Source organism: Natrix helvetica, assembly GCF_964273705.1.
Source record: "Natrix helvetica genome assembly, chromosome: 1".
NCBI classification, from domain to species: domain Eukaryota; kingdom Metazoa; phylum Chordata; class Lepidosauria; order Squamata; family Natricidae; genus Natrix; species Natrix helvetica.
The window spans coordinates 247,720,331-247,742,949 of NC_138548.1; the positions used below are offsets into that span (position 1 = coordinate 247,720,331).

Below are 22,619 nucleotides of genomic sequence, written 5' to 3' on the forward strand. Positions count from 1 at the left end.
TAGCAGAGTGATGGCATGGAGGGAAAACTGTCCTTCTATCTAGTTGTTCTGGTGTGTGATGCCCTATAGCTGCGTAGGTGAATCTTTTCGGCACCGAGGGCCCAAACCAGAACACCTGTGCTTGTGCGCACGCCGGAGTGCTAGAAACCCAAAGACCAGCTGGCTGGTACACATACCAGCCAGCTTGTCTTCGGCTTTCTGGCATGTGCATGCGCGCTGGCCAGCTGGTCTTCATGTGCGCCGGAGCACTGGATACCTGAAGATCAGCTGGCCAGTGCGCACATGCCTGTTTTGGGCCATTTTGGGGCTGTTTTCTGGGGAGTTTTGTGGGGAGTTTTCCAGTGCTTCGGCGCTTCCGAAGATCAGTGCGCCGGAAACTAGAAGAGCAGCTGGTCAAGGCATGTGTGCCCACAAAGAGCGTGTGCCATAGGTTCGCCATCACGGCCCTATAGCGTCGTTTTGAGAGTAGAAGTTGAAACAATTTATGTCCATGATGTGAGGGGCAAAAAAACAAACAAATGAGAGTGAGCCAATGGTGAGCAAGAAAAATGTGCAGAAAACTAACTCCACTTACTGAAAGTCATATATATTTCCAATACCTGTACTTTATTGGCAACACATTTTCAAACATTTCCATCCTATCATAAATGCTAACCAAGCTTCATTATACCCTATCCCCCCATACCAAAAAAGAGTTGAATAGAGATCTCAATAATTTTGCAAAATAGGAGGGACAAAGCACAAGACATTCCTTCACCCCATGCTTTATTTGGCAACTCACCTGTTTTGCGGAAGCTACTTTTGTCTGCAGCCAACAAATGAGAGAGGTGTCGGGCAAATCCCTTGAACAAATCCTGCCAGGTAAGAGATAAGAAAGCAGAATAAGTGTAGTGGAATGCAATTTTCTCATTAACATCTAACTCTCGTGCTTCTATGCAGGACAAAATAATTGATGACCAGCTGGGCAGCCTCATAATTAAGGTGCTCTGCTTATCGTACAATAGGGAACATGCTATCTGAGATTCAAACAGAAGATGCATGTGCAAACAATTAGACAGTCAAGGCTGTGAAACTAAAATCAAATCGAAGTTCTGCTAGATCAGGGATGGGCAATTAATTTCCCCAAGGGCCCACATGAAAAACTGGGACTGTGAAGAGCTGAACTGATTTGATGTCCTCAAACTCCATCACCTCATCGCCTTGGATTTAGGAGGGAGTGCTATGCAGGAGCAGAAAAGTGCTATCTCTCCTCACCCCCACCCAACCCCTTCAGCTGCCGACTGAAGGAGCGAGCGCATGGCAACTGCACAGAGCTGGGCCCAACTTGGCTTTGTCTCCTGCCCCCCTGCGGCATGCTTATTTACATTTGATTTCTAAGTTCCAACTGCCCTCATGTGTGCTGGACAGCGACAGCCAAAAGCCGAATGTGGCCCAGGGACCATGCCAAGGCCTGAATTAGATGCTTATATTATAAGTACCAATATAGGAGTATAATAGTATTAGATCCAGGGATCTACGAGGGATTTGGATTTTTTAATTTTGAGAATCTGTCTTATACAATGACTCCCCTTAATGAAGTAGCCAGAAGACACATTGGGAAGTTGCTCCCTGCCACCCACTCAAAACTTTCACAATGTTTTCTACCACTCGATTTATCTTTGCCTTTTTTTCCTGAGGAGTTAGGTAGGCATATCTATAAAGCACAGGGTTAAGTTACCTGCCATTTTTATTTTCTAAGAATTATACTAGACCCCATAAGCATTATTGGAAATAAAAGTGATGCTTGATGTTGGTGCTTTGCTTTGATCCATGCTAGATAGAGTCTGGTATGTGCTAAGGAAGGTATCACTGGATATATCAGCATTTTGCACATTTTAAATGAATAATCAAGCAATAAATAGGTTGTTCCGTGTCCAATAGATTGTGCTGAAGTAATCTGGGCTGATGCCAACTCACAGAGGCCTTTACTGGGCATATTGCAGCTCTTTATCCTTGTGGTAGTCTCGCAAGTTTAGAATTCAACATTTTTGTCTTGGTAAGAAAGCAAAGTAGGTCTAGTGATATTACCATTCTGATTAAATGCACAATCACCCTTAAGTGGGATTAGAAGAACAGCTGGACTAAATGTAAGAGAGGCTCATGCAGACATCAATGTCCTGAACAGCAATAAACTGCTGACTTACATACATGTTCCTCAATGAATGAAAACTACAACCGAGAAGGTGCTTCCAGGCAGTGGACTTCTAAGTGAGGATGTGCAAAACATTATCTGGTGAATGGCTCTGACCTTGAAGTTGGCGGTTCAACTACGGAATGGAAGTATTCTGACGTCACAACAAAGACATCCAAGAGGGTTCCAATTTGTTAAACTGCTTGTGGAATATTTGCAGAAGCCCATTTTGAGATCAAGTCAGTTCAGGATCACATGAAATGTTTTGTTCTAGGGTGGAACATTTTGTGTGGTGTCACAATTTGTATGTCCCTATTTACTACTACTTACCTGCCCCGAACCAATGCTGCTATTTTATAGCTTTTCCCCTTTGAATGGGTTTTGTTAGAAATTGATGGAAGAAATAGGGAAAGACAGAAAAAATACAAATGAAGGACAGTGCTGTCTGCTCATAAATAAAGGAGGTTAAATACACACAATTGTTGTTTGAAAGTACTGTACTTATTTCACTGGAATACAATGGCAGAGGGGAAAAAAACAACCTTAGTGTCAACTTCTAAAGCGTTGCCATGACTATTATCAGGCTGGCAAAGGGGTGGGGGGAATTCCATGCGTGCCTTCGGCTGGAGTCGGATCTCATGTCTACAGCCTAGTTAGAGAATATGAATTATGATGCAGGACAGAAGGGAGGGGATTACAGGGGTAAAGTTCAAATGCAATTAAGCGGAAGCAGTTTTGGCTCCACCGGAGTCCACGCCAGAATGTCGATCCTAATAAATGGATTTCCTTTGAGCTATGTCTGGAGGCTCGTAAAATAAATTAGGCCGTCTTCTGGGAACTTCACACAGTGCTCTGTTCAGCACTGTCCAGATATGTCCCATCCCCACTGTAAGAAAAACTAAGATGACATAACTGTGGAAATTTTATTTTCCTTGCATTTCCTTAGATATCTTCTGCAACAGCATTTAATTTCATACCTAACTTTTGTGTCACCATGGTGGTTTTAGTTGATAGGGAAACATAAATCAAACAGAGGAGGAGGAGGAGGAGGAGGAGGGAATTAAATCGTTCATAACCCACCTTAGATGCAAATTTCCCACTTTTGTAGAAAGGAGTCAAATATTTTACAACAATATCTGCTGTTTCCTTAAGCGACAATGTTTTTGAAGGTGGCTTAACGGCTCTCGTGGTCCCTTCTTTATCCTCCTGAGATAAATTTGGGTCAAAAGTGACTTTCTTTTTTGCCAGGCTACCAGCTTTTCCCTCTGACTGTGACAAAATGGAGGACATGTTCATCATCCGTAGTCTCTTTTCAGCAGGGCTCTCCAGGTCCTGGAAAGGCAGAAACAGAAATCCTTTAAAGCAACTTTATATGGCTAAACCTAAGCAACCTTCCTGAAATACAAGAAACACATATTTGTTGTCGATATGATTTAAAATTTAAACCCTCAACATTGCACGTGTCAAGAGATGATAATATGATCCGGTTTCTTAATTCAAGAAGCGGACGAAAAAAACATCTTATTCCTTTTTTGTATCTTTATTAAAGTTTAAAAGAAAAAAGATGGAAAATAGCAAGAATTAATTCAGTATTAAAAATAAAGGGGAGGGGGAGAAGGTGAGAAAAAGACAAAACCAAAAGTGCAAAAAATGTTATAAAAATGTTCAGTAATGCCATAATTACAAAGTAAAAGCTGAATTTTCGTTTGTACTTATCAGTCATAAAAGAAAACAGGAAGTCACTTCTTCTCAAACAACTTATTCCTACATGGAACAAGGTGTCTCTCCACAACAACTCGCAACTCTAGAACCTAACAAATATCTTTTTGTGTGCCTGCTTATATGGATGTGCAAAAGTCACAGAGGGCAAAGAAGGCAAATGATTTCATGGATTCATAAACTTGGCAGGGAGATAGCTGTGATGAACTCACATTAAAATAAATCATTGCTCTTATACTGTAAGCTCAAAATGGAACTGCAAGAGAATTTTTACTGACACACATATCCCACTACAGACTATCCATTGTAGTTACGACAGCATTACTTTCTCCAGTCTTTCTAAAGCAATGTAGCTCACTCCCAATGAAGCTAATCTTAAATGAACCAAAAGCATGTTAATCATTTGGAAAGGATTTCCTTGTCACTTAAAAAAACACTCTAAGAAATGTCAGAACACTTTAATTTTAAAAACATTTTAGCTTAGTTTTAATTATTTAAGACACTAATGTGAAGCAGAACACATTTTAATGTTACTCAAAATATTTGTTAAAAACAACAAAAAAATAAAATGGCAATAATCACAATGGGTATTTCACTAATTCTATACAGTTATGACAAGATTTGCTTTGTTTAATTGATCAGCCCAAACCAAATGGCAGATCTAAAACAACCCCCAGTGACACTGATGGATACAAGAAGCAGCAATATAAAATTCATTGCCTGGAAGCAGGTTCACAAAACCAGTTTCTTTTTAAAATATCTTATATTTTCACTTACTGATATACGAAGGTTCATTATATAGTTCATCAGGAAGGTCACTATCAAAAAAGTGTAAGAGCTTTTTTTTTAGTTCTAGTTTCTTTTGGGAATAACTCAGTAATATCTTGTTAAATAACTTTTATAAACCAAAGATACAAATGGAAACCTCTCCGAGATAGTGAACACTTCTGGAAATAGAAATTTGGCAGGACCAGCAAAACACTGTAACTGAATATTCATTTATTATCTACATTTTTCAATGAAGATGCATCATCATCTCAAAGATATACACTCATCAAAGGAAATTATCATGACTTTTCTGAAGCCTGGTTTCTATCCACATTAATAGACTGAAGCAAAGGATCAAAAAGATATCCAGGAACACAAATTAACAAGCACAAAATCTTCAGTGTTAATTATATCTCTTCCTGTACTCTGTTTGATCCTTTGCTTTAATTTGGGCCAAACAAAAGCAACAACACTAACAAAGACTTTTTTGTCTACATAGCTTCTAAGGCAAGGTATGTCATATTAGCCACTGCCCACTTTCTGCTATTAACATGATCAAGAGAGGATAGTTTTTGTTCGAGAAAAATAAGTGAACACTAATTACTCATTAAAAAAGGAACAGTCAAAAATAACCAAAAGCATGTCAGTTCACAAGTGTGATGTTAACACTGATTTGTGCATCACTAAAATGCAACGCAATGAAACCAATATACTGTTAGCATTAAACTCTAGAAGCAACCTACTTAAGATCCTGTTTGTGTTGATGGCTATTTTTATTACTTTTCTGGCTGCTGTGTTTTATTTTCTGTATACATATATGCAGTCTCTCTTCTCTCTTTCCCCACTCACAGTCATGTACTTCAGATGCATGGCCAATTAATTTAATTAGTTAAGTCGGCCAGCCTTAATTACTGTCACTGTCATTTGGTGGTTAGCACTAGAGACAAATTCTATAAAGAAGAAACTGACTTCTCTTGGATAAAGCAGCATGTATTTATCAATTTATTAAATCGCCACCTTAATCTATCATTTGGGAATTAGTTTAGGCAAACATAAATCATCTCACTTGCGACTTCCTATTCCTTCTCTCCTATATTCCTGTCATCAAATCTCAGGCTCATCTGTGATGATCTGGAGCGTGGCACGAAAGCAACACAGCCAGAGAACAGATCTAACTCCCCTTTATTGATCCAACTTTGCCCCCAAATGTCCCGTTTACTGCAAGTCCGGGAGCAAAACTCTCACATGCACCTTCAGCAGCCTCTGGCTGCGAGTAGTCCAGTAAGTAAGGTTAGCCAAACAGTAACCAGAGCCAGCAGTCCAATAAGCCAGGTTTATCCAAACAGTAACCATGGCCAGCAGTCCAATAAGCCAGGTGAGCAAACAGTAACCAGAGCCAGCAGTCCAGTAAGCCAGTTTTTAGCCTAACAGTAATCTCCAGGCGTCGGCAAGTGCACACAAGGCTCAATTCAATGCTTGTTCCAGACAAATGCCCCTCCCACTAGCACCTCCTTACATCTCAGTCCCCAGGTGTGCCCTCCTCCCTCATAGCCAGCTCAGTCTGAGTTGTTCTCGCCTTTTCTCTTCTCTTCATGCTCTAAGATCATGAGGGGGTGGTCCTTGCTCTTCGCCTGAGCTCTGTCTCTCCTGCTCCTCCCTGTCTGCAAGCCTTTCTAATCCTGAAAAGCCTTGCCCGAACTGACTCTGCCCTTCCCCAGTTTCCTCCAAGGCCAACGGAGCCGCTGTCTCACTCTCTTGTTGGCTCTTGCTCCAGCTCATCTTCTCCTGCAGATTCAGACTCCAATGTGGGCATGACACCCATCCCTCAATATGCCCTCCCCCTGTATGTGTGTCCGTGTGTGTCCGTGTGTGTGTGTATGGATGGACAGACAATTTTAATAAAATATAACTCACCTCAGCTGATCCTAGTCTTTTTCCGTTAAGATTTTCACAATCATTGGTTATATCTTCTTCAATCAAAGATTCAGCCCTTCAAGAAAAAAAAGTATAACAAATACATCTTGTAAGAACGTTAACATCTTTGTGGAGACAGAGGAAATGCCTGAAATTACACTTATATCTCCAACATCTACATACTGACCTACCCTTTTGCTCAATTTCAGTCCAAATACCAGGCTAAGATTTAGCTTTTTCACTTTCAGTTGTACTCGTACTATCTGGGTCAACTCTCAGGATGAGCAACATGCTTAAATTCAATTGCTTCATCCAACCTGATACACTACAATCTCAAATTTGACTACAGAAACTAGTTGAATCATTGCTTCTATTCAACTGCCCATTGTCTATCCTAACTTCAAAAAAGGTAATAATTGAGAGGCAAAGAAAAACGTATCTCACTTTAGCTTTTCAAAACGTGATCCAGAGTACGAGTACTCTCTCTCTAATCTTTGACTGCTCAAAGGCATATCTTCTATATTCTTCGATTCCTGCTCTTTTGTGGGGGATGAACTTGTTAGTTCTTCTTTAAAAACAGTATCAAGGTATTCCTGAGGTTCAGCTTTCTCTTCACACGCTCTTCGGGAGGGAAACTGAGGCAATTCATTGAGACAGTTGATTTTCTCTTCTGCAAAATCAATTTCTGAAGCCTTGGCTTTACATCCTGCTTTGGGGGTGGAGAAGAATTTGGAGATGTTCTGAGATTCTTTCCTAGCTGCTTCTGCTAACAGCAACTGCTTCTTAGTAGGTTTTCTCTTTTCATGACTAACCACCAAGGAGGTGACAGCCTCAGCAATGTCATGCTGTCCTTTTGTTTCAGGGGATTCAACACCGTTTTTGCATATTTTGTTGGTTATTTCCTCCTTATCCTCAGGAATGTCACCCATATCCAAAGGCCTGGGACCACAACTACTGTCTTCCTTCCAGTCTGAGCCAATTTCTTCCTTTACAACATTAATGTCATCTCCTTCCTTAGCAGATAGAACCTCTGAAGCAGACTGGAACATGCCAGACTTGTTTTGAAATCCAATCCCCATTCTCTTGGGTTTGAACTTGGGGAAAGAGATGAAAAATAGTTACATTTCTAAAATTTGAATTTGCCTATGAACATTTGAAATCAAAAGCACAATCATTTGAGATATTTTTTTATTTGTAATGTATACAGAGCTTCTAATACACTGCCTTCACAGAAAACATTTTTTAAAATTCAGGGAAATATTCAGAGGTGAATCTGCCTTGAAAATAGCCCACGTTGAACTGTAAAGCCCAGTCAAGTATGAGGAAATTTTGTATTAGGTCATGAATGTTTTTAAAAATATGCCAAATTTCAATTTCAGGGGAATCATGGGTTTTGGATTTTGAAAGCATTCTGTAACTTATCCCATTTGGGATACTTTGGTTCAAAAATGGTTCCTTATGATACACAATTTTGGCCAGTTAAAGTTACACACAGACAAAACAGGAGAATTTTAATAGTAATATACTGGACAACATGTGACACCCTTGTGTCATCCTTGCAGAGTTATTTCCTTATTAGATTTCTCAATGCCTTCAACGACAGAATTAATGTACTGCCTTCACTGGAAAAGTTGGAATACATTGAGAGATATGTATCTGCCTTGAAAATAGCCCATGTTAAGAGTGTAGAGCACAATCAAACAGGAAGCCCTGGAGATGTTTTATGACATTTGTATTATGCAATAAATTATTTGATGTTAATTTTACAATAATAAAACATTGCATAAAATTTGTGAAATTTCAGTTCTATGGAAATCATGGATCCCAGATTTTGGATGCATTCTAAAAGTTAGCCTATTTGAGGTATCTTGTTTCAAAACGTTTTGCCCTATGGTGTACCATTTTGGCCAGTTCAAGGTTACAAGAAAGAGAATTGTAGAAGTATATAAATGGATATTTTTCCTATATGGCAAGTATCTACAGAGATTCTCAGTGATCCAGGTGATGGTTGTCACAAAGGTGCTTTTTCAAGAGGCAACTGAACTTTCATGTTTTTCTTTGAAGATGTTTTGCTTCTCATCTAAGAAGCTTCAAAAGAGCTGAAGAATTTTCTTGCATGAGAAGCGATACATTTTTTAAAAAACAACAACAACCACCAGAAAATCCAGTTGCCTTTTGAAAAAGCACTTTTGGGACTATATGGCAAATATAACAGATTTCTGAAAGCTCAAGAAAATTATGCATAAGACAAAATCTGTTGCAAAACCACCTACCCAATAATGAATTATAAACAAAAGATCCACAGCACTTACAGTATTCACTTTAGATGCTTGACAGAAGACATCATCATGTGTAGCAGTTGGTTCACCTTTCATCTTGGGATAGTCACTAGTTCCCAAGTCCGGGATGGCATACAACTCCCCATTTTTAGAAGCTTTGTTAATTTCTGTGACCTTTATTGAAAAAAAGGACAGAGTAAAAAGAGCTATTCAGAGAATACTCTTCTCTGGTACTGTATCATTTTTGTTTCAATATACTAGTCCTCATTTAGTATAAATAATAACCAGCATCTGAATTTCCACTGCTAACTGACAAGAGTTATAAAGCACAATGTCATATCACTGCAGCGCTTTGTGACAGAATGTTTGGCACTTCTGGTTGCCATTATTCAGCAAATCATTGCAGGTGTTAAGCGAGGACTTCATGTGGTCACTAGATGTGACCTCTTGCTGGCTTCCTCATTGACTTTGCTTGTAGGAAGCCAGGAAAGAATGGCACATGGTGATCCTGTTATTGTGGGATACTGTGGCTGACCTGAGTACAAGCATCAGTCATAACTATCACTTGTTCAGCACTGTTGTACATTCAAATGGTTGCTGAATGAGTGGATGTTAAGCAAGAATTATCTGTAGTTGCAACAAGCAGGAAATCCATGTAAGGAAATGCTGAATTAGGTGTTTCTTATACAAAGCAATTAATTTAGCATTACCATCATTCCTGATCAGGTTCTTAACAATCTAACCTGGATCAACCTTAAACTATTCCTCCCTTGTCTGAACTCTCATTCAAATGTCTTGAGCACAGATAGCATGGACTCCCCCCCCCCCCTATTTTGTCAAAAAATAAAGTTCTTACTTTACTATGGTTTATTCAAAGTAGATATACCCAACTTTTAAATGCATATCCTGTCCAAAACTTAAATATAGAAATGTGAGAAATTAACAAATAAAAGAACAAAATCTTAAAAACAATTGTGATCAATGAATAATGGGATAAATTTAAGCTCAAGATGTACTCAAGATTCCACTGTAGTGCCAAACTATCAATGCAAGAAAGGGCAATCCAAATTGGGACAGCATAACCCTCTGAGAGTGAGGAAATTTCAAGGAGAAGGCAACAGACCTTTAGATGCCTGTCTTTCAAGCCACTTATTTATATTTATCTGAAATGAAGTGAGATCCTGGAAATTACAGAGGATCACTAGAAGTTGAGTGAACAATTGTTACTAATTTTTGGTCAATGGTGTTCCTGCGCTACCTCTGAAAGGAAGATTTTGCCACTGAAACTGACACTTATTTACACATCAGATTCTTATAGAGCCACAGGGAGAGTTGTGCAAGTCTCCATTTCAGTGTTAGAGAATAGCTTCCAAAGCATGCAAAAGTGATCAACACCTACAGCTGCTGGACCAATGCATTTTTCTAGATGTCCCAAGCCACTCGTCTACTTTCATTTCCCCCTTTAATCCTTTGTGAAGTTTTATTCTGTTGCTGCAATCATATAGTTTTAAAGAAGGGCTGTTCAGAAATGAATGCGCGACAGCTATACTGCTGACACAGACACTGCAGATTATTTCAAAGCATACATTTTTGAGAAGATATTCAAGTGTGATGCAATGATTGATCTAAAAACTGCTACAAATCTGATTATTACTGAATCTGCATTTTGCTGAAGATCTACATACTGGAATAACAATAGCACTTTCCAGTAAGTTAACAATAAATACACCACTTTTTTTTCTTTATGACCACATGTTTTAAGAAATCCAGTTATCAGAGAGAATTCTGGCCCACAATGTTAATCTCCACAACTATTTATTACCTTCTTTAGAACGGATGCCTTGTATAGGTTTGCCATCTTACTGGTCCGGAAAGCTTCATATTCCATCTCTACAGCACATGCTAGAAGACCTGAACTAAAACAGACCCATAGTTTGAGCAGCAGTGGCTGAAGGCATTTCTCCAAATACAAAGGAAATGCTCCACGTTTTCTTAGGTGTCATTGTAGAATCCACATTGTGACAGTTGGCAGTTCCAAACTATTCCCTGAATGCAAAAATACTGGTGGCAATTGACTATTCTTCCCCAAATAAAGAGACAAAAAACAGTAACCCAAAGTTATACTTTTCCTTTCAATATTTCTAGTTTATTACACAAGTAGGTCTAACCTGCCTATTTCTTTTTGCAGTATGGTGTATTTTTATAGTACATTGCTAACCTCTGATGGATACAAAGGGAATTGCAGTATTTAGATCACAGAAGAAAAGATCCAAATATACTTGGATCATTCAGATAATCACATTCGGGTAAGAAAAAAATTTACCCAGTAATACAAGAACGACCACATTAACTGCATAATTGGATTCCAACAATGGCACTTGCTGGAGAACCAACATAGTCATCCCTAAGAATGTACATATTTAGAGCTTTAACTTGGGAGCCTGATGACATTTTGTGTGACTTGTGCAAATTTTTCCATGGTTCAAAATATGGCAGTGGTATGCAAGTTTACTCATTTATAGACTGCCTTTCAAGAAGAAAAAAACAAATCCCAAGGCAACTTTAGAACAAAAATAGCAATAGAAATAGAACCAAAAAAAACCTCCATGTAACATCCCCACAGAAGTTATTTGTTTCTTTAGCTCTTTTAAGACTAATGGAAAATCTGGGAAATCAACATATTGGAATTTCCAACTGATATTAAGTACACACACAGAGTTAGATTCAATTCCATCTAATCCAATATTGGTGCAGGACCTACATAGGCAAAAGCTCAATTTCCTATAGTTCCTTCCCTATCCAAAAATTTCATGTCCCTTGCAACGGCCATGAAGGAAAGGCTGGATAAAAACTACAGGAAAGAGCCGAAACTCTTATACTTAGCAGTTCTTCTATGTAATTCTTCTATATAGTGTAGAGCTCTTATATTTGGTCTGCATCTTTGCCCTTAATTTGTCTGAATGGGGCAGGGAGGAAAATAATTCAACGGGAGCTCTGGGACTCTTCCACCAAACTGGATTAGATCTACCTATCTGTGACTGGTGCTGCTTGCCGGTTGGTGACCAATGCTTCTTCCAGCATCCTAAGGCAGTGTTCTCGAGCCTAAAATAAAAAAAAGGACATATGGAAATGTGTTCCTTGCCAAATGATGATGTATGTGCAGCAGGATAATTTCCAGGACCATATCTGTCCTGCTACCCTAATTAATGTTCCAGGAGTTGGGCTTACAGCATTACAGCCCAGATCTACTTTTTTGCTTATTAAGCTTCTTTAAAAAGATTATTCCAGGCTTAAAATGAAGAAAGAGCAAGCCCAATACAATAATTGTTTGGTATATTCATCGAAATCAAGATACTTATGACAAATTGCAATATCATCACTATCTGATTTTTTAAAACATGTTTTTATGTTTTAGGGCATAAATAAAAAGGTTTCACAGAGTTGGGATAATAAGGATTGGAGAACTCTATACCATGGTCTGAACAGCTAAGAAGTTTTTTAAATCAATACCTGTGTGTGAATGTTACATCATATTGGAGACAAGTAGTTCAGAATGAGCGTTGGTTCTTACCTGATACACGCATTTTCTGGTAGAGTAGAGACAGCAGCCAGACTGGGTATGCTCTATCCATTTATCAAGCGGACTGAGTCTACACTTATGACGTCATCGGGCCCTTGTGGCTCCTCCCCAGTTTCAGATGAAGGAAAACTGTAGACTCAAGTGAGAATTGTGAGCAAAAAGTGAAAGTCCATAGTCACTGTAACTCTCTGCTCCGCACAAGGAATCCCCTTGCGTGACCCATACCAGGGCGGGGCTGGCTGCTTTCTCTACTCTACCAGAAAATGAGCGTATCAGGTAAGAACCAACACCCATTTTCCTGTTATCATAGAGACAGCAGCCAGACTGGGACGTACCAAAGACTGGGCTGTCAACTAGGGTGGGAAATTGTAAAAAAGGTCCGTTAGGGCACAAGCACTTGTTGCAGCACCCTGCGCCAAAAAGCCGCGTCAGCCGACGCATACTTGTCCAACTTGTAATGACGTATCAAGACTGTGGGAGGTGGCCGCCTGGTAGACTTCTGCCAAGGTGGCTTGAGTGGACCATGCCACAGATGTTGCAACGCTGCGTGTAGAGTGAGCTGTAATGTTTGCAGGGACCTGTACGGATTGAAGTTCATAAGACAGTTTAATTCAGGCTCTTATCCAGCGCACCAGACTAGACGATGAAGCCTTGGTACCCAAGGAGGCCTGGCGAAAGGAGATGAAGAGATCTTCTGAGTAGCGGAACGAGGCGGTGCGGTCAATATAGATCTTGAGGGCACGACGTACGTCAAGAGTGTGCCACTTGCGATCCCTCTCGTGACGGGGAGACGGACAGAAATCAGGTAAGGTCAACTCCTGACCTCGGTGGAAACAGCTATTGACCTTCGGTATGAATGTTGGGTCCAGTCTTAAGACAACTCAGTTTGGATGGAACACGCACAAGTCATGCCTGACTGAAAAAGCAGCCAAATCAGAAATATGTCTGGCTGAGGTTACAGCCACCAAAAACAGCGTTTTAAAGGACAACAGTTTCAAAGAAGTGGATCTCATAAGTTCAAAGGACGTGGAAGTCAAAGCCTCTAGGACATGAGGTAAGTCCCAAGTCGGATATCTATGTATGGCAGGGGGACACAGATTGGACACTCCACGGAGAAATCTCCGGATCAAGGGGTGAGAAGGTAGATGTTCGGATGTGAGGCGTCCAGAACAGAGGCCAGAGCGGCCAACTGTCAGCATAGCATGTTAGGTATAAGCCCTGATCAAGCACCCTCTGCAGGAAGTCCAATATCTGCGGAATGGATGCCCTAAGTGGGTCAACTGGTTGAAACACCACAGAGCAAAAGTACGCCATGTGGCGTTATAAATGCTGTTAGTAGAGCTTCTGCGTGATGCCTGAATGGTAGTAATGACGTTGAGGGAGATGTTATCGGCTGTTAAGGCTTGCTGCTCAATTGCCATGCGGTTAATTGCAGCCACTGGGGGTCGGGATGACAAACTGACCCTTGGTGTAGAGACAGGAGAGACCGTGGGATGTGCCATGGGGTGGAGATTGACAGAGTCACTAGTCGGCATACCAAGGCCGGCATGGCCAATTCGGCGCTAGCAGCAACAGCTCTGCCTCCTGCTCCATCCCTAGGCCACTGGCATGTGAGAGGGTCTACTCCTTCTGCCATGGGGTCCATGAACCTCGAGTAATACCTGGGTACCTGGTTGTTGTCTGCTGTCGCAAACAGGTCTAGGACTGGGATGCCGAACCGTAGTGTCAGTTGATGGAAGAGGTTCGGATGGATGCTCCACTCCGCCTGATCTATCCTTGTCCAGCTCAGCCAGTCTGCTTGGACGTTGGAGACCCCTGAGATGTGTTCTGCCCTGAGAGATGACAGGTGAGATTCCGCCCACTGGCACAACAGGTTGGACTCCTGCATCAGGGACCAGGAACGAGTTCCCCCCCGTCTGCTTATGTGTGCCTTGGTCGTGGTATTGTCCGTGAGGACTAATATGTGTCGGGCCTGAACTCTGTGGTGGAAGTGTCTGAGGGCGAGGCGAACCGCCCACAATTCTAGCCAATTTTTGGCTGTTTTGGCTCTCTTTGAGGGACCACTGACCCTGAGCCACTAGGTCCTGCATGTGTGCCCCCATCCTGTCAGACTTGCATCCATCGTAAGTGTGAGACGGCACGGCACTCTGAACAAGGTCCCTTGCAAATTGCCGGGGACTGCCACCATCTGAGAGAGTGTAATACCTGCCTGGGAAGGGGGACCCTGAGAGGAGAGCTGCCCGTTGGCCTTTTGATGTGGAAGCATGAACCATTGAAGGCTCCTGCTGTGAAACCTGGCCCATGGGACAATCCCGAAGCAGGATACCATCTTGCCCAAGACTTGGGAGAGAAGAAGGGATGCCTTGCGTAGACGTAGCACCTTCCTGACAAGTACCCTCAGACTGAGAATGCGGTCGTTGGATAGGAACACCCTCTCCGCCATGGTGTCTATCAAGACCCTGAGGTGGAGAAGGCGAGTGCTGGGAACGAGGTGACTCTTTTTGAGATTCACCCCGAACCTGTGATTCCGCAAGGTGTGAATGGTGAGGACGAGATCTCTTTCTGCCTGAACTGGAGACCTGGACAACAAGAGGATGTCGTCCAGGTAACAGAGAATCCGAACTGAGAATGACCTGATGTGGGTGGCCAGTGCTGCCAGTACTTTTGTGAATACCCTGGGGGCAGAGGATAGACCGAATGGAAGAGCTCTGTACTGGAAGTGCCTCCCCCCATAGGAGAAGTGGAGATATTTTCGGTGGTCTATGAAGATGGGGATATGAAGGTAAGCTTCGGTCAAGTCAAACGATATGAGGAAATTGCCTTTCCTGACTGCCCGGAGGATGGTGTGCAGAGAATGCATTTTGAACAGCCGATAGACAATGTGGCGGTTCAATGTTTTTAGATCTAAAATTGCTCTCCATCCCGCGGAATTCTTCGGTACTATAAACAGGCGGGAATAAAAACCCTGCCCTTCCTGATGGGGAGGAACCGGTTGGATGGCCCAGATCTCCAACAGGTGCTGAATGGCCTGTTCCATCAGTCCCCTCTTGCGAGGACACCAAGAGACTGGGCATGGCACGAAGTGTTCCTGGGGGATGGAGAGGAATTCTAGCATGAGACCAAATTTGACAGTTTTGAGTACCCAACTGTCTGTTGTTGTCTCCTCCCAGAGGTGGGCAAAGAACGCTAGGCGGCCTCCGATCGGAAGAGAGTCCAGATAATCATTTCCTACATGACAAATGGCGGTTGCCTCCTCCACAGTAAGATTTCTTGGAGGGGAAACACTGTGTGTTTCTATTGGGCTGTCCTGGTGAGATGCCTGTCTGGGAGTGTAGGGCTGGCATTGTGGATGGGGGAAGGAAGTTTCCCCATCCGCCGGTCGAAAGGGCGACCTCCTATAGAAGGGAGCAGGCTGACTGTCCTGTTTTGGATGGATGAAAGGACCTTGCGTTTGTCTTTAGATTCCGTGAGGTACGGGTCTAAGAGATTACCAAATAATTGGGTGCCACTGAATGGGGAGGCTGCTAGGTGCTACTTGGTACGGACATCCGCCTGCCATGGCTTGAGCCAAAGTAGACACCTGGCCGTGACCAAAGAGGCCATGGCTTTAGAAGCGAATCTAGCAGCATTAAGGGAAGAATCAGCTGCAAATTCAACCGCTGCCCTGATCTTGTTGCGTTCCCTATGTGATCTAGTGTCAGTAGGAGCGATGCGCTCCTGAAGTTGCTCAATCCAAACCAGGGCCGCCCTGGAGAAAAAGGAAGTGGCCATAGAGGCCCTAACAGGCCAAGCCCCAGCCTGATAGTTTTTAAGGTTTGATCGGACCTTTTCTCCTCAGGCTTGAGAACCTCCTCAGGGGCTCCAGAGACCACAGTAGGTGAAAACAGGGCTGCAACCAGTGAGTCCACTGGGGGAGTCTCGAAGAACTTGGTGAGGTCTGGTGCAATGTTGTAGAGACGTTTCTCAAGGTTCGTCAGCTGTGGGCCCGTGCCTGGAGACTCCCATTGCTTCTGGATGATGTTCAGGAATATCTTGGGAATAGGGATCACCTTTTTTTCCCCCTGGGTTCGGTGAATGGCGTACTGGGAACCTCAGTTGAAGCCAGTTCTGTCGGTTTATCCTGTGAAGTTGGCTGAAGCAGAAGATGGTAAGTTAGCAGCTTTAATGGCCTTAAGTAGAAGGGACTTGAATCCATCAGTTTTGAATAATCTGGTAAAGGCAGGGGTATCTGGGGTGACCATCTTGTCATCAGACAGGTCTGAGTCCCGCATGTTATCTTGCTCCCCGCCAATTGAGGCCTGAGAGGCAGAGGGATCAGGTTGCTGAGCCGCAGCAGAAGATTTATGCTCATGGCCATGTAATGGAGCAGGTTGGGGTTGCTGTTGCAGGCCAGCAGCCATGACCTGTTTAATGGTTTCAGCAATGATGGTTGCCATATCAGCAGGAGAGGTGTACATGGTGTGGGGGGCCCCAGAACCATGTGTAACCGGGAGGGAAGCCTGTTCAAAGGTGCGCTCCCTATTGAGAGGGACATCAAAGAAATTGCCTCTGTTGTCAGGCTCCATTGAAGATAAGGACTCCGAATAAGACAATTCCCCTTCTGAATAGGCCGGGGGCGGGGGGGGGGGCATGGGAGGCAAGACAGGTGGAGCTGGGGACGCCACTTGGTGATCCTTGGAGGGAGGGAGGGCTGGGCAGTTAGAATATGATGGTGTTTTGGGGCCCTTTGAAATTCTTTCTCGAGTGCCTTCTGCCTGCGCTCTTCTGCCCTGGTAGTCGCTTTAGAGACTTTGGGGTTTACTCCTGGGGAAGGGGCCTCTTTGGCTTGCCTCTTCCTGCTGCTCTTTGCCCCTGATGGCCCTGCCTCCTCTAATCCTGCATTCGTATCCATAGCTGGATCAGCCATTTCCCCAAACATAAATCAACACCCCAATAAGATAGGCAACGGTCTCACCCGTTTGCTGGCCAGGCGCTCCTGCTCCGGTCCACCTGAGGTGATCCCACATTGCTGGGAACTCCAAACGGCTGCTGTAGAGTTCGCACCTTTTTTAAAGTGTCCAAAATGGCCGACTTTTTTTCTCTGAGGCTTTTCCGAGCCTCAAAATGGCCGCCGCTATCTTCGCGGGCTTTTCTGACCTGCAAAATGGCCATCGATACTAAGTGTGGCCAGGCGATCTGCATAATGGCCACCGGACCCGCCTGGAACCGCTGCACGCGAATCGGACAGTCGCATGTCCCTCCGAGTGCTCAGAATCATGGAGCGCCATGGGGAAACAGCTATGGAGCTGTAGCTCGTGAGCTGGCCGATCTGATTGCAAGGCAGGCTTCCTGAGCGAACTCGTGGCCACAGGCAATCAGATGGCTGGGGAGAGGCAGCCAGAGATCAGTTTCGATTTTCCCTCCAACTTGTAGAATAAAGGATTATTTAAGGAACCAATTTAAAGGAACAAAATATTTTTTTAGAAAAATTCAGCAATTAAAGATATAATTAAATAATTTGGGGGAGAGATCAATTCTCACAGCCAGTCCAGGTTGGACTGAGTCTGAAACTGGGGAGGAGCCACAAGGGCCGATGACATCATAAGTGTAGACTCAGTCCGATTGGTTAATGGACGGAGCATACCCAGTCTGGCTGCTGTCTCTATGATAACAGGAAAATGAACTGAACTGCACTACGTGAAAGCTGGGGCTAAGAGTTAATATGGTTCTTTAGCTCTCGATGTGGAAGAAGCAGTGAAAGAAAGATATCTGAATCCTCATCACAACATGAATATTCAGGTGAACAGCACATAGATTTTCTTTTACTGAATGAGATTTGCTCTACTAGTATAAAACAAAGTTTTATATTAGTTGCCATTACAGAAACTTAGTGGGATGAAACCCACAAATGGAACATACAGCTAGAAGGATTTAAATTATTTAAAAGAAATAGACCAAATAAAAGAGGAAGTGGAGTTGCACTATATATAAGAAATAACTACATCTCTACAGAAATAAGAGCACAACAATGATGAGAACTATCTTGAATGCATTTGGGTCAATATTAAAGGTGGGGGGGAATGACATTGCCAGGTCTATACTACAGGCCACCCAACCAAGCAGAGGAAGTAGATGAACTTTTTGCTAGTCAGCTAACTAAGGTATGTAGGAAGCACACTACAATAGTAATGGGTGATTTCAACTACCCCGACATCAACTGGGAAACAAACTCTGCACCAAGTGGAAGATCCAACAGGTTCCTAACGAACCTAGCAGACAACTTTGTTTCCCAAAAAGTAGAGAATAAGGGGATCGACCATATTAGACTTAATTCTCACTAACAGAGAGGAAATGATAGAAGGTGTTGAAGCCACAGGAACCCTGGGGGCAAGTGACCATGTAATATCGGAATTCAACATTATGCAAACACAAGTAGTAGAACAAAGTCAAACTAGAGTCTTGGATTTTAAGAGAGCTAATTTCAATAAACTTAGAGACAGCTTGGGAAGAAATCCATGGATGAGAATCCTCAAGGGGAAAACAACTCAAGAAGCTTGGGAAATTTTGAAAAATGAGATTACAAAAGCTCAGTCTAGCACAATACCAATAAATAAGAAAAATAACAGCTCCCAAAAGAAACCAGCATGGCTGCATAAAGAACTCTCTGACAAATTGAAAGACAAAAAAGTTAAGTATAAAAAGTGGAACGAGGGAAATAGGGAAGAAAATGGTAAGTGTGCACCTGTCTACCCTAGACGAGTTCAAATCACCAGGACCAGACAGATTACACCCCAGGGTTCTGAAGGAACTGGCAGATGAGATCTCAGAACCACTGAACTATATCTTTCAGAGATCCTGGAGTATCGGGAAGCTACCAGAGGACTGGAAAAGAGCTGATGTGGTTCCCATCTTCAAAAAAGGAAAAAAAACAGATCCAGGAAACTACACACTTATCAGCCTGACCTCAATACCAGGAAAGATTCTAGAAAAGATAATCAAGCAACGAATTAGCGAACACCTAGAAGTAAACAAAGTAATAGCCAAAAGCCAACATGGATTTGTCAAAAACAGATCATGCCAGACTAATCTTATTGCATTCTTTGACAAAGTGACAAAATTAGTGAACCAGATGAATGCCGTCGATATAGTTTACTTGGACTTCAGTAAGGCATTTGATAAGGTAGACCATAACCTACTATTAGATAAAGTAGAAGAATGTGGGTTGGACAACATCACCACCAGATGGATTCGTAACTGGCTGACCAACTGCACTCAACATGTAGTCCTCAATGGAACTGCATCTACATGGAGGGAAGTATGCAGTGGAGTACCCCAAGGCTCTGTTTTAGGCCCAGTACTCTTCAACATCTTCAACAATGATTTGGATGAGGGAATAAATGGGGAACTCATCAAATTTGCAGATGACACCAAGCTGGCAGGAATAGCCAACACTCCAGAAGACAGGCTTAAGATACAGAAGGATCTTGACAAACTTGAATTTTGGGCACTATCTAATAAAATGAAATTCAATGGTGAAAAGAGTAAGGTTCTACATTTAGGCAACAAAAATGGAATGCACAGGTACAGTATAGATGATACCTTGCTCAGTAGTAGTAACTGTGAGAGGGATCTTGGAGTCCTAGTGGACAACTATTTAAATATGAGCAGCAGTGTGCAGCAGCTGCCAAAAAAGCTAACACAGTTCTAGGCTGCATAAACAGAGGGATAGAATCAAGATCACGTGAAGTGTTAATACCACTTTATAATGCCATGGTGAGGCCACACTTGGAATACTGCATTCAGTTTTGGTCGTCACGATGTAGAAAAGATGTGGAGACTCTACAAAGAGTGCAGAGAAGAGCAACAAAGATGATTAGGGGACTGGAGACTAAAACATATGAAGAACGATTGCAGGAACTGAGTATGTCTAGTTTAATAAAAAGAAGGACTAGGGGAGACATGATAGCAGTGTTCCAATATCTCAGGGGTTGCCACAAAGAAGAGAGAGTCAAACTATTCTCCAAGGCACCTGAGGCTAGAATAAGAAGCAATGGATGGAAACTAATTAAGGAGAGAAGCAACTTAGAACTGAGGAGAAACTTCCTGACAGTTAGAACAATTAATCAGTGGAACAGCTTGCCTCCAGAAGTTGTGAATGCCCCAACACTGGAAGTCTTTAAGAAGATATTGGATAGCAATTTGTCTGAAACGGTATAGGGTTTCCTGCCTAGGCAGGGGGCTGGACTAGAAGACCTCCAAGGTACCTTCCAACTCTGCTATTGTATTGTATTGTATTGTAAAGTAATCCAAAAGAACTTTTAGAAACCTTACTATATTATTAAGCACATCCGATATTAAAAGGTCTCTCTCTTGCTTTCAAAATTCCATGCATGAGAGCATCTGGTGGCGCAGCGGATAGAATGCAAGCTGACTCTGCCCATTGCCAGCAGTTCAATCCTGACCAGCTCAAGGTTGACTCAGCCTTCCATCCTTCTGAGGGCGGTAAAATGAGCCAGGTTGTTGGGGAAAATATGCTGACATTTGTAGTGCTCACAGAGTGCTGTAAAGACACAGAGTTGCACTGAAAGAGTAGCTCCACCTAAATTTTGATTGATCTTGACTTTACCTAGGAAACATATCTGTGCTACATTTTTCTTCAGTTAGTCTTCAATTTGAATATCACAACTTAACCAGTTGACAACGAATAATAAGTAGACTATTAAAATAACCTGTTTTGAAAAAAACTTCCACTTACCTTTACTGTAATTCTAGCAATTTTCCTACTGGCTGCATCCTTCAAGGGACAATCACTATCTACCAAAAGGAGCAAATACACAAGTGAAGTTAACAAATTCTAATATGTTGTCAAATGTATCATAGGTGGGAAGTATAACTGTATCATACTGCAGAACAGAACTGTTTCTGTATGTGTGTTTTGTTACTTCACCAATCCATGTCTAGATTTTTTAAACTTCCTTTCCCAGCATATACTATCCTTACACTGGAAGAATTCATGTGACTCTCGATGGCTCTGGGTATCTTGCTTACATCCTGTTGGTTGATGCATGTGAGGAGGATCTATCTTATTAGCAATTTGGAAATCTGCCGTTATTTCACCTTTGGGATAGATCATAATGAAAATGTATCATTTTACTGGCATTTACCCACTATTTCTTATGCTTCAATTTGCTTACGTTTTTGGTTATCTCTGAAATTTTCAATAGCATAAAAGCCATTCTGCTGAGGCCAATTAAAGGAAAGGCAGAGTTTATTTATTTTTTCTCCATGTCATTAAGTGCCACTTAAGTTACACAATCAATTATATTGTCTTGTACTTCATTTTACCCATGATGAGATAGCTCTAAAACACATTAACATGATACAGTTTCTTATTGCCTCCTCTTTTATGTTTGTATTTTCTATTTATTGATGTGTTTTATCTGACTGTACACCGCCCCGAGTCCCTTCGGGGAGAGGGGGCGGTATAAAAGTCCAAATAAAAGTAAAGTAAAGTAATACCCAAACCCCATTATTAATCAAACATCTGTATTTATTACAGATTTCCAGAATGGTATCTGGCACTGAGCAAAGCAAACTTCTAGTGAAAGTCTATTTTTGCCAGTGTTGGACTTAAACCCAAATGTTTTAGCAAGGAGGTCTTCATAGGCAATTATATTACTGTATTTTTCAGACTATGAGACACACTTTTTTGTCTCCCAAAAGGAGGTGAAAATGTCTGTGCGTCTTATAGATTGAATACTGCTGAAGCCACTGCCCAGCCATCGGCCATCTTTTGGCCTCTGCACGCCCCATTTTTGGGCCTTTTTTTTGGTCCATTTGGGGGGCTTTTTTTTCAGCCCATTTTTGAGGCTTTTTTTGCCCGGGTATTTTTTGGGGGGGGGACGGCCTCAAAAAAAGGGCTGGAAAAAAATCAAAAATGGGCCAAGAAAAGCCTCAAAAACAGGCTGAGAAGTTTTGAAAAAGGGCCGAAAATGAAGTGCACAGAGGCCAAAAACCTTTTATTTGTTGTTGTTTCCCTCTTTTTAAATTTAGGTGTCTCTTATAGTCAGGTGCTTCTTATAATCCGAAAAATACGGTATCTGTAATTCAGTGCAACATGGAGTCCTGGGGTCATTAATGTCATATACAAAGAGCAAATTACATTCTAATGTCCATTAAACAATCTTCTGGTAGTAGATATTAAATCTAT

The 22,619-nt window shown here is 42.1% G+C and overlaps 1 protein-coding gene across 5 annotated transcripts in view; it reads right to left on the reverse strand.

The window, feature by feature from the left end:
• The window catches only part of RECQL5 (RecQ like helicase 5), a 73,129-nt gene that overhangs the window by 2,719 nt on the left and 47,791 nt on the right, over positions 1 to 22,619 (reverse strand). For 4 of the 5 annotated variants that reach the window (XM_081935081.1, XM_081935079.1, XM_081935080.1 and 1 more), the window contains exons 12-19: positions 21,165 to 21,223; positions 11,879 to 11,952; positions 10,673 to 10,766; positions 8,884 to 9,024; positions 7,016 to 7,665; positions 6,572 to 6,647; positions 3,251 to 3,502; positions 782 to 854 (exon numbers count right to left, since the gene is read on the reverse strand). In XM_081935081.1, coding sequence (XP_081791207.1) covers positions 782 to 854; positions 3,251 to 3,502; positions 6,572 to 6,647; positions 7,016 to 7,665; positions 8,884 to 9,024; positions 10,673 to 10,766; positions 11,879 to 11,952; positions 21,165 to 21,223 — 1,419 coding nt within the window. Of the gene's footprint in view, positions 1 to 781; positions 855 to 3,250; positions 3,503 to 6,571; positions 6,648 to 7,015; positions 7,666 to 8,883; positions 9,025 to 10,672; positions 10,767 to 11,878; positions 11,953 to 21,164; positions 21,224 to 22,619 lie in introns of those variants that run through there. The other variant, XR_014173743.1, reaches the window with a different exon arrangement.